At 42.1% G+C, this 13,146-nt stretch overlaps 1 protein-coding gene across 4 annotated transcripts in view; it reads right to left on the bottom strand.

Annotated features, from left to right (window-relative positions):
* The window catches only part of LOC131679716 (protein Atossa), a 98,384-nt gene continuing 85,238 nt past the window's right edge, over positions 1-13,146 (bottom strand). For all 4 annotated transcript variants that reach the window (XM_058960453.1, XM_058960451.1, XM_058960454.1 and 1 more), the window contains 5 exons: positions 12,996-13,132; positions 11,191-12,934; positions 10,164-11,057; positions 9,830-10,098; positions 1-943 (listed from right to left, as the gene is read on the bottom strand). In XM_058960453.1, coding sequence (XP_058816436.1) covers positions 757-943; positions 9,830-10,098; positions 10,164-11,057; positions 11,191-12,934; positions 12,996-13,132 — 3,231 coding nt within the window. In that variant the 3' untranslated portion in view covers positions 1-756. The remainder of the gene's footprint in view (positions 944-9,829; positions 10,099-10,163; positions 11,058-11,190; positions 12,935-12,995; positions 13,133-13,146) is intronic.

The following is a 13,146-nucleotide window of genomic DNA, read 5'->3' as shown; positions in this document are numbered from 1 at the left end:
TTAAACCTAAAAGAACATTTCCATTTTATTCGTTTCGTATCGTACATCACTTGAACAAAATATATTAACAATATACACAATTCGCTTATTATGTTTAGAGATAATCTTATTCGTGCTGCGTGTTCAAGAGTTACGACAAACACGCTAGCGAAAACAGTTATCTTTGCAAATCACAGCTTAAGCATACACAATCCATCAATCCGTTTTTCGTTTTCTCGTGATAAGCGGATATCGTAAAATTTGGAATCTATTGAAATAGCGGACACAAATGTTAGCTAGTCACAACTACCAGTTTCTAAGAAAAGCCATAACAAACTCTTTAGTAAATTCTATCGTTTTCAAATCTTAGTTATATTTTCCATAATCGTACATACAGAATGAACGCTATACTATGTATAGTGTTGTTAGTGACGAGTTGAGAAATTGTGTTCCAAACTAAAGAAAATAATTTTTCAAACCATTATTATTAACAAAAGAATTCATAACAAATTATAATGAGATAAAAAATCAGTGCAATAAAATAAACGTGGTCCATCGTTGGTTTTCTGATTCGCAAACACTATTCATTGAACAAATCACCAATTTCCTTGCTGTGATGTACAGTAAACACGACAATCGATGGACTCATAATCACAATAGCAACGAATGAATGCAGGGAACAAATGATACCACAAATTAAAAATTTTGAAAACGAAAAATTTTCAAATATGAATTGGTGCTAAAATAAAATAGAATGAAACGGACAACATCACTTTCCTACTGTTTGTCCACTCTCAGGCTAAACTTGGGATTTTCCGGTACGATTGTGACCACCTTCAACTCATTTGGGGCCTCCAGGAGATTTTTCCCGTGTGCTGCCGCAGTATCACAGTCGGTACGCCGGGATATCAACAGGCGAATGTCGGTGTGTAGCGACAGTTTACCGGAACGAGATGTTTGAAATCTGAAAAAGAACAAGGAAGTATGCATCAGTTATTTTGATTTTATTTTATAATAATTCATTATTGTATGGCTTTACACCAACATAGTTACATAGAAAAAAAACTAGAACAATTTATAGATCAATCGCTCTACTTTTGTATGGTGTGTTAGCGCTAATAACAATCCCTGTTTATGCACGGAACTAACATTTTTCTTTTCGTCGGTTGATCAAAATGAATTTTGAGCAACACATCACTCAAGTGTCATGGGCCTTAAATCTTAAATTATGCAAGAATATTCTTCAATACCGCTGTAAATAATAAAATGTTCTGAACTCATTTCTAAAAAAGCTCCAATATATACAAAACGAGCTCATAGTTTCATGACTATTTTAAGCGTCAGTCGTATGTAAATGATTGAAGAAATAGCACGTTGAGAGAGTGTCACTGAGCACTGCGCAGCGTGGCTCATAATTAGACTTTGCTGTTGTCTGCTTGCACGTGTTTAGAGTTATTCTATTCTATTCTAAACCTTACACAGCCAGTATTGAAAAGCATCCTGGAAAACCCTGCAGTTATTCTGTAGTGTTTTCCTTGTCAATATTAATTTTTCAACCTATTTTCATAAGTCGTAAATATTAAAACGGCCAGGCCTACTGCGCAGAGTTGGGTTAGAAGATGTTTCAAAATTAGACAGCAATTAAATTATTCAATTAATGAATAATTTAATTAACGAATTGTTTTGAATCCTAAAGAAGGAAGAAATGAGGACAACCGTAACGACCGTTTCAGTTCGAAGGGGGGAATAATAAATCGTTGGGAGTGACTTGGCTAAGAAGGTTTGTCACTCCTCGTGTCCTTTGGGATGGGACAGAGGTATTTACACCCTGCCCTGGCTAATAAGCCTAGGTTAAAGCGCCTTTGCTCGCTCTCATTATTGACCAGAGAGTGTCACTGTACACTGAACAGCGTGGATCATAATTAGACTTTGCTGTTGTCTGCTTGCACGTTTTTAGAGTAAGGAAACAAAATTAAGAATTAGATAATGTGACGAAACAGCTCTTACTGGGACTAAGAAAAAGTCGAATAAATCATTAAAAATCTGAAATAAATTTATCCGGAGGCATAAAAAATCTGAAATAAATTTATCCGGAGGGCAATCTTTCAAATACCATTTGACCCAGTTCGTCCGATTCGGCAAACGTCTGTGTGTGTGCGTATGTATGCGTGTGTGTATGTATGTATGCATGTGACCAAAAATATGCACATCGGTTACTCGGAAATGGCTGAGCCGATTTCATCAAACTTAGTCTCAAATGAAAGGTACAATGTTCCCATAGGCTACTATTGAATTTCATTAAATTCAGAGTTCTGGTTCCGGAGTTACGGGTTGAAGAGTGTGGACACACAACAAATTCACATTTTTACCTTTCTCCTATAGAAAGGTTATGCAATCACTCTGAACATAATCCCGTTTTTTTTACTTACATAGGTTTTCAGTGTTTTAACAGAGGCCGTAGTTAGGTGGATACGGTGAGGGGTACCCCCCACATCACTCACCACCCTTCACTCATCATGTACCCCCCTACCCGAATAAAATTTTCTAGTTCCTCCAGAATAAATTTTCCTAGTGGGTCTGTAAAACCATTGAAAAAATTGGTTTGAAATGATTTTCGGTTGAGAAACTAATTTAAAATTTCTTAACAAGTTGACAAGTAGCAACTCAAGTTCGTAGCTGTCGATTCATTTACGTATGTGTAAATCGCACTGAATATGTAATAGACATTTCCACCATTATATTAAACATAACCAGCCATGGAATCGTAGTTTGGATAAATGAGAAAGGCACAATTGCACCACTAGGTGGATTAAAACCGTTTTTTTAAACTAGCCTTATGTAACGCTACTGTTGTTATTGCGCTATAATTTGTAGGCAGTCAAATGGTGAGATAACAGAGTACTCTCAAGTTTCCTATCTCATGCCTCCACGTGAGTCCAACGATGACATTTGGTGGTTAGACCGGCGTCAGCTGGGTGCTATCAACTTTCCATAATTTTAGTAGCTGTAGCAGCGGGATGAGAGGGTGCCAACGGGCGGGCCTCAAAATCCGTACCGTAAAATTTATGACCCAATCCATGGTATGACGCGACTCGTGCCGAGGGATGATTGGGGGGGGGGGTGAGGGGGGGGGAGTTCTCAACATTTCAAATCTTAGTCCTACAAAAACTAGAACTGGGGTTCGAAGTGATTACAAATACCAAGCCACGCACGGAGCCTGTGGGGCACCAGAGCGCACCCCACAGTATTTTGCCCTCTGACAGGGTTGACTTTCTTTTCCTAGCTATTCGTGGGAACAAAACGGAAAGAACTATGCACACTGTATACATGAGTTTAAAGGAGAGTGCGGCGATAGAGGTGGAAGAAAAGAAGGATCGCGTGGAAAGCAAACTCGGAGAACTACGTAATAGTGGCTCGTTGGAGGAGTTGTGTCCTGCACTTCGTCCATTCTCAACTCTTCAGCTAGAGACGAGGATCGGACAGTGGCCTCGGAGGACACAGACCAGTCCGATGGAGCTACCGGTTGATCGGAGGACTCCGAGAATGACACAAGAGGAACACGGGGAGCTCGTCACAGCGAAGCGACGAAGAAACACTGTGGGTGTCTGCTGAGAAACGGTAACAAACCTGCTGAAGCGCTAGATTTGACAAATATTCCAATAACCAAAAGGCATCAGCCAACCGACAGCGTTCGACGGACACTGAGTCGCCCGAACCGAAAAAGATCACGGGACAGGATCCTAGACAGACACTAAAAACTTAGTAGCGCCCAACATTCAACAAAATGGCCAAGCCATACTCGATGACCATCATTCCGGTTATGTACTTTTCGAATAGCCTCAGGCATGAACAGCTGAAGATTTGGGTTAAGATTTGGGAGGAGGAGATTTTACCGGAGGAGTGGATGGAAGGTGTCGTGTGTCCTATCTACAAAAAGGGCGACAAGCTGGATTGCTGTAATTACCGAGCAATCACCCTGCTGAACGCCGCCTACAAGGTACTCTCCCAAATACTATGCCGTCGACTATCACCAATTGCAAGAGAGTTCGTGGGGCAGTACCAGGCGGGTTTCATGAGCGAACGATCTACCACGGACCAGGTGTTCGCTCTTCGTCAAGTACTGCAGAAATGCCGCGAGTACAATGTGCCCACACATCATTTGTTCATCGACTTCAAAGCCGCATACGACACTATCGATCGAGATCAGCTATGGCAGATTATGCACGAGTACGGATTCCCGGACAAACTGACGCGATTAGTGAAGGCGACGATGGATCGGGTGATGTGCGTAGTACGTGTCTCAGGGACGCTCTCGAGTCCCTTCGAATCACGCAGAGGGTTACGGCAAGGTGATGGTCTCTCGTGTCTGTTATTCAACATCGCGCTGGAAGGTGTAATAAGAAGAGCAGGGATCGACACGAGTGGTACGATTTTCACAAAGTCCGTTCAGCTACTTGGCTTCGCCGATGACGTTGATATTATTGCACGAAACTTTGAGAAGATGGAGGAAGCCTACATCAGACTGAAAAGAGAAGCCAAGCGCGTCGGAGACAAAGTACATGATAGGAAGAGGCTCACGAGAAGAAACTGAGAACCGCCCGCTTCGAGTTTGCATCGGTGGCGACGAAATCGAGGTGGTTGAAGAGTTCGTGTACTTGGGCTCACTGGTGACTGCCGACAATGATACCAGCAGAGAGATTCGTAGACGCATCGTGGCAGGAAATATTGCTTACTTTGGCCTCCGCAAGACACTTCGGTCGAACAGAGTTCGCCGTCGTACGAAGTTGACCATCTACAAGACGCTGATTAGACCGGTAGTTCTCTACGGGCACGAGACCTGGACCATGCTCGTGGAGGACCAACGCGCACTTGGTGTCTTCGAACGGAAAGTGCTGCGTACCATCTACGGTGGAGTGCAGATGGAAGACGGCACATGGAGACGGCGAATGAACCATGAGTTGCATCAGCTGTTGGGGGAGCCGCCCATCTGTCATACCGCGAAAATCGGACGACTACGGTGGGCCGGGCACGTAGCCAGAATGTCGGACAATAACCCGGTGAAAACGGATCTCAATTGCAATCCGACCGGTACAAGAAGACGTGGCGCGCAGCGAGCACGATGGATCGACCAGGTGGAAGACGATTTGCGGACCCTTCGCAGACTGCGTGGCTGGCGACGCGCGGCCATGGACCGAATGGAATGGAGGAATCTTTTGTATACGGCACAGGCCACTTCGGCCTTAATCTGTTAATAAATAAATAAATAAATGAACAGCTGAATGCTACTCGATGCCCGCTGATCGATAGCATCATGGAGCAAAGCCCAAGCAATATGAGACTCAAGTTTAGAAAGTACACATACGATCAAAGGTATCTCGAAATCACCTGTGCAGACAAAGATACAGCTAAGTGGTTGCAGGAAAACAAGCGTTTTACATCAGGTATTTTGCCCACAGCATCGACAGGTCCGATGGGAACATTTTCCGCCTGGTGCAGAATCAGAACGACAGTCTATGCACAGAACGTTGGGTGGTCATAACGAGAAGCACGGTTCTCAAAACGGTAGAGCTCCTGTTGGCGGTAGATAAGGCTTTAGTGAAACTGATAACTTCCCGACACAACCAGCTGAACTATGTAATTCGAAAGGCTAGAATGCGCCAGCCCGGTTTTCGCTGAACGTAGAAGTGCTAGGCAAGCACGTACGGAAAAAGCTCCTGTGGGTAGCCCAACACGGAACATTTCACGATGGATTATAGCTCATACGCTTTACTCTTCGACATCTCCCATAGCGAAACAAATTTCAACTGTCAAGATACGAAAACTGTTTCCAGAATAATACACCTCGACACATTCAGCATCCGGAGCGACTGCTCTTGCGGCTAATTTATCTCGAACTTGCTGTCTGCAAGAGTTGAGTGCTCTATAATTTTAGAACGCGAGGATCTTCAAGCCCGCATTCGAACACTACGTAATAACTCTTTCGTTCGACTATCTTTCATGGGAACCAACTACGGTTGCTACAGCGCTGTCACTGTAATTCAGCGAATTTTCAATACAGTTGCCAGAGCATTTGACTTCCACTTGGGGATGATCCATAAATGACGTAGCATTTTTTGAGTGATTTTTAACGGGAGCACGTCGTTTGGCATAAGTTCGTTTGGCATAAATTCATTTGGCATAAGTTCATTTGGCATAATGTTCATTTGGCATAACCGTAGGTGACACATACGGTCGTTTGGCATAATGTTCATTTGGCATAATGGTCATTTGGCATAATGCTCATTTGGCATAATGGTCGTTTGGCATAATGGTCATTTGGCATAATGGTCGTTTGGCATAATTTGAAACATACATTAAAATCTCCATTATATTAGGCGTTGACGATGCCTAATGTGGCTACGCCACATCGCTTTAAACGTGGTGCTGTCCGACATCGCTCCGCTCCGTCGGACTTAAACTAGCTGATAGCCCCTATGTTTAAGTAATCCGGGCCAGAGTTAAAAATATTCAAATTCATTGAATGAAAATTGATCATATTCAGCCGCATTCATTTTCAATATTCAGCGACGCAGCTGAAAACGTCAAACGAACAAACCGCCCATTCATCCATGCAGATTTTCATTCGTTTCCGATTATTACACGAAGCAACCGTGCAGTAACGAATCAAACGCATCAAAGTAGGCCCTGGCACAATGTAAGCGATGATGATTGTTGTTTCAGTTGCTTTACCGGCATTTGAAAACATTTTCCTAGATAATTAGTGAATGAATATATTGTACGATATTCAACAGAATGATTAACATGGATATTTGAATGAATATTTTTTCTATTCACCGCGAGTCGCATCAGGTTCATTTTCAGTCGTCAAAAACAGATTCGATTATTTTTAACTCTGATCCGGGCAAACGAGTGGATCACAGATTTGCTTGCAAGGGGCTGCCGTTCCGACGGGGGTATACAGATTCAAAGAACTGCTCATGTTTGAAAGAAGGAGTCAACTCCTAAGTTTAAGTAATCCGGGCAAACGAGTGGATCACACATTCGCTTGCAAGGGGCTGCCGTTCCGACGGGGGTATACAGATTCAAATAACTGCTCATGTTTGAAAGAAGGAGTCAACTCCTAAGTTTAAGTAATCCGGGCAAACGAGTGGATCACAGATTCGCTTGCAAGGGGCTGCCGTTCCGACGGGGGTATACAGATTCAAAGAACTGCAATATATATATATATATATATATATATATATATATATATATATATATATATATATATATATATATATATATATATATATATATATATATATATATATATATATATATATATATATATATATATATATATATATATGTATATATATATATATATATATATATGTATATATATATATATATATATATATATATATATATATATATATATATATATATATATATATATATATATATATATATATATATATATATATATATATATATATATATATATATATATATATATATTGCAGTTCTTTGAATCTGTATACCCCCGTCGGCACGGCAGCCCCTTGCAAGCGAATCTGTGATCTACTCGTTTGCCCGGATTACTTAAACTTAGGAGTTGACTCCTTCTTTCAAACATGAGCAGTTATTTGAATCTGTATACCCCCGTCGGAACGGCAGCCCCTTGCAAGCGAATCTGTGATCTACTCGTTTGCCCGGATTACATAAACTTAGGAGTTGACCCCTTCTTTCAAACATGAGCAGTTATTTGAATCTGTATACCCCCGTCGGAACGGCAGCCCCTTGCAAGCGAATCTGTGATCCACTCGTTTGCCCGGATTACTTAAACTTAGGAGTTGACCCCTTCTTTCAAACATTAGCAGTTATTTGAAACTGTATACCCCCGTCGGAACGGCAGCCCCTTGCAAGCGAATCTGTGATCCACTCGTTTGCCCGGATTACTTAAACTTAGGAGTTGACTCCTTCTTTCAAACATGAGCAGTTCTTTGAATCTGTATACCCCCGTCGGAATGGCAGCCCCTTGCAAGCGAATCTGTGATCCACTCGTTTGCCCGGATTACTTAAACTTAGGAGTTGACCCCTTCTTTCAAACATTAGCAGTTATTTGAAACTGTATACCCCCGTCGGAACGGCAGCCCCTTGCAAGCGAATCTGTGATCCACTCGTTTGCCCGGATTACTTAAACTTAGGAGTTGACTCCTTCTTTCAAACATGAGCAGTTCTTTGAATCTGTATACCCCCGTCGGAATGGCAGCCCCTTGCAAGCGAATCTGTGATCCACTCGTTTGCCCGGATTACTTAAACATAGGGGCTATCAGCTAGTTTAAGTCCGACGGAGCGGAGCGATGTCGGACAGCACCACGCTTAAAGCGATGTGGCGTAGCCACATTAGGCATCGTCAACGCCTAATATAACAGAGATTTCAATGTATATTTCAAATTATGCCAAACGACCATTATGCCAAATGACCATTAACCAAACGACCATTATGCCAAATGAACATTATGCCAAATGACCATTATGCCAAATGAACATTATGCCAAACGACCGTATGTGTCACCTACGGTTATGCCAAATGAACATTATGCCAAATGAACTTATGCCAAACGAACTTATGCCAAACGACGTGCTCCCATTTTTAACACCCCCCTCCCCCATCGTAGCATTTCGTCACAAACCTCTAAATACCCCCCCCCCTGGTACTTACGTAGCTTGACGGTAACTCTGCCCCCCCTTTTCCCCGTAAATTTTTTAAAAATTCTATTCTATTCTCCTTTAAAAAAGCTACGTAGCATGACATGACCCCCTACCCCCCCCCCCCTGTCGTCACACATCATCACAAAATACAAAACTCCCCCCTCCCCCATATCATGCTACGTCATTTATGGATGATCCCTTGACGAAAAATACGATTAAAAATAAATTCTATCCTTAAATGTAACTAGTCTAACTAGTAATCACCACTGCGACCAAGGGATCTTTTGGTGTAAATAGAAATAATCAAAGTACTAAGAACTGTCCAAGACGGGTGTCGACAAGTTAAATAATCGACTAATCAAAACAAAAGTTCAATGCTTCTTTTCACGACTTGCAGTTTTTTTACTTTGAGTTACTGTGTGCGGAACTTTCAGGAAAACTTGCGAGTCTCAAACCCATCTATCAAATTTTTACGAAAAGTTTGTGTCCAAATCAGTCCCATGTAGATAGGGAATTCCATACGTAGTTGTTTGGCTATATGGAGAGACAAGCGCAAATGACCCGTTACTCTGACGGCTCTCTGATGGAGGGACGTGATGATTCTGGTGTCTATTGTCATGAAATAAGATTGGAAGATTTGAATAAATTTAAGACTGTGAGATAGAACGCTGATTAGTTGGGAAATTGCACTCTAATTTTCAAATAGTTTCTTGTAGAAGAATTTACTACATTTTCGGTCATAAACATCTATGCATGCTCTATGCATAATTATAAAAAAATAATTCCGCATCACACTTTTAGCGACATTAACCATTAAACCTGGTCCATAGAATACATTGTCATTAAAAATTAGTCTAGTCGCATAATTTCAGATCGATCCAATGCTTCAAAGTTCGACAATCAGCTGTCTACTGCTTTTGGGCAACTAGACACATCGAGATTGTTATCTAGTTACTGCAAATTGTGTTGGATAAAAAATGAAGTACATACTTCCCTTATCAACTGCCCTGTTTTGTCTGCCAAAATGTTTCAGTTCGTTGATACAAACTGCTCAATACTTCTATCGAGTTTTAGAACTGATACGATACAATCATACATGCGATACAACCTGCAATCCAATTCGGATTTCATATCAACAAAGAATCTAACTCACCTCAGATGGATTGCATAACGTAACAACTTCATTTGTTCAGCATTACTGAGCTCTTCTACGCTTTTAACAGACACTAGTGGATCCTTGCTGTTATCGTCGTAGGATAGTATACGCTGGCGGATGAAAGTTGTCGACATCGCTGGCATATCCCGAAAGTCGTACGGTATCACGAACATTCTGACCACGGTTCCCAGAGGATTGAGCAACGTGACCTGTACTGTTCCCTGACGTGGAACCGAGTATCCTTTCCTTGGAAGACGTAATTCGCACTGTAACGAAAAGTTTACCATTAAGTGTACCTCTATTTTAAGATTTCAAAGAAATGATCACTTACTACATATGGTGTTGTGAGGTGCTGTCCCGGTAATTCGTAGAAATACGAAACTGCCGGGATGGTTTGCTGAGTCGGACAGAAGCTTCCTGATGCCCCCAGAAGTACTTTGAAATCGGCTACCTGGAATTTGGGAGCAATGCGACGTTGTAGCAGTGATTCCTCTAATGTACCCAGCAGTGGAAGACGTCCAAATTTAAAGAGATTTTTGCTAAACGACTTGATGAATGGACGCTGTACTACACCAAACTTCAGTGGTGACGACGGAACAATGTTTGCACCAAGGGAAGCGTGACCTGTACTGCTAGTGGTGATGGAATCCGATAGATAAGGGAATTCATCATCCGATAGGTGCTCGTCGGAACCAACCGATGAACGTTCGGAGAAGGAACTGCGTTCCGAAAGATGGCGGGTTCGTTGATTTTTGTAACTATGTCGAATAAATCGAGGCGACAGTGAACCGGGTGAAAGATGGTTTGTTGGGGCAGAATTAGATTTACGCACGTTCAACCGATCGATCGATCCAGTAAAGTTAAATACACTACCATCAATTGGAATCGGACTTGAGCTACTAGCAAAACCGGAATCTTCACGCGCTAAAGGCGATACGTTGAAAATATTGCTGAGATTTATTTTCGGGATGGTGAAGTACGTCGGAGATGATGGTTTGTTCTGAGATGCGTTTCCCGTGCCAGCCGTACAGCTCAGGATTTGTTTTTTATGGGGTGACACACTGCTTGCTGTGCTAACGGAACAATCGTTTTCAGTACAGCTCACGTACAGTGGGAATTTGCTTGTACTATTGGCTGGTGTTGACGTTTGAAGACGATCAGAATCTGGTGTGACGAATGGTGTTCGGCTAGGGAAGTCAAGTAACACTGGCCGGGAAAATTTTATCTGTGGAATACAAAACGGTGAGACATGAAATCGCTGAAACTTAAATGTAATTTAGGGTAGTAATTTTGAGGCATTACAGATCCATTAATTCTTTTATTTTCATTCAAATGACAACATGTAACGCTTAACTTACCGGGCATTTGCACTTTTGAAACGTATCATCATCCTCATCTTCCTCTTGATCATCACCGTCATCGACAATTAGAGTGGACTCAATACCATTTTTTGAATTGATCGTGTCTATGACATCTTCGGAGAAAGCACGTCGGTAACTTTTCAACTGCTCGAATGAAAAGGCTCCATTTCCAATTGCACCCGTCGAGCTACTGAGTGCAGCGCTGAGATCATTAACATCCTTCCGTGCACTGTGACCATTACTGTTGCCTACATTAGTGCTTGTCTCGTCGTAATGCGGGGACGATGGTATGGTAAAATGGCCCACCAAACTCTCAGACAACGTCCGACGGCAGCCGGGAGGACTGTTGTTGGTGCTACTGCTTGTGCTACTGCTCTCCGACTCGTTGAGAGCTAACTTAAAATTATGCTTCGTTTTTTGTCGTTTGCATAAACGACAGTCACCTAAATCTAGCGCGTTTTTATTGAAAGTAAAAGTATCACATTCGCTTCGCTCGCACTTTGCTGTATCACTACCAATATTGTTATTATCATTGTAACTACCACTATAGTAATTATTGTTTTTGAAATGTGCCACTTCAGGCTGCTGGTGGTCGTTGATGATTGCCGTCCGCTGGATGGCCTGCAGAAGCAGTTCGGCCTTTCGAAGACCTTTTAAATTCTCGCGTTGATGCTTTTCGCGGACCACAACGTCAGCCTCAGGCTGGCTTGTATCACAGTCATCACTAGGGTAATCACGATTATAATTACTATTATTATATTGCATTTGACTATCACTGTTTGTGCTCATCAGTTTACCAGGTTCCGACATCGGCTGCTCTTTAGAACAGAGACAACAACACCCACTCGCATCTGTCTGGGTGGCTACAGTCGTGACATTGCTACCGGTGGACATACTTGAAAAGACGGCAGTTTGTGTAGCTTTAGTGTTGTTGGCACACGGGGCTGTCTGATAAAGATCATCGCAATTCGAGTACAGTGGCGGTTGGATCAAATTGATGGACGAAGTGTATGGCGGTACGCAACAGTTACTGTTATGGTTCACGGTAGGGATATTCAGCGCTGGTGATTTACAAACCGGAGGTGTTATTACCATTGGAATCGATTCGGCTGGTCCTGACGCAAGTTCGCTAGACGCAGTTTTTTTCTTTTTCTCACGTTTCATCATTCGCTTCTTGTACTTGATAAGCTGTTTTTCTCGGTGACTAACAGCGGCCGACGAAAGATCATCGTCCCCCATTTGAGGATCTTCTTCCTCCTCTTCTCGGAAAGCACAACGATGCTTTCCTTTCTCATGACACGGTAAATCGATTCGATCGCTGACCAAGCTTTCGTTCATTTTGGCATCCATCTCATCATTTATTCTTGGAATTCGTTCTAACCGGGGCAAGCTTTTCAGGCTAACTTCTATGACGTAGTTGCCCGCAATCATGGCATCTGGGAAATTGTGAACGTTAGGTGTCTCATTAAAGCAAGCAGTGTTGTCATAACCCCGAATGCGAAAAAGAATATCCAATTTTGCTTCTGGTAATATTGGTGGGGATACTTCACCGCTGCCGCTGCTACTACTCATCGAACCTGAGGGTGCTCCCGAGGAAGATTTTTTTATGCGTGGATTGTTGAAAATTTCTGGTTCAAGCGAATTCCTGATTAGGTCGGTCCAGGCGGATATTTGCGAGAAGTATAATTGACTACGTATGGCAGCACAGAGAGATTGTAGTGTCATTGTTGATTCAGAAGATCTACGAAAAAGTGAAATCAATTGGACACTGCATAAGCAGTCGAATTTATAAAACAACTTACTTTATTTTTAATTTTAAAATCCATTGTTCTAGTAGAATAGCATGATTTTCGGGTCCAAGAAACACTTCTATGCAAATTGCATCGCCACTTGTTAAAATTGATGAGAGCTGTTTGAAATAAGCTTGCCAACGTAGACACTAAGAAGAAAAAA

Source organism: Topomyia yanbarensis, chromosome 2, assembly GCF_030247195.1.
Source record: "Topomyia yanbarensis strain Yona2022 chromosome 2, ASM3024719v1, whole genome shotgun sequence".
Taxonomy (NCBI): domain Eukaryota; kingdom Metazoa; phylum Arthropoda; class Insecta; order Diptera; family Culicidae; genus Topomyia; species Topomyia yanbarensis.
This window is presented reverse-complemented; position numbering and strand designations above follow the sequence as displayed.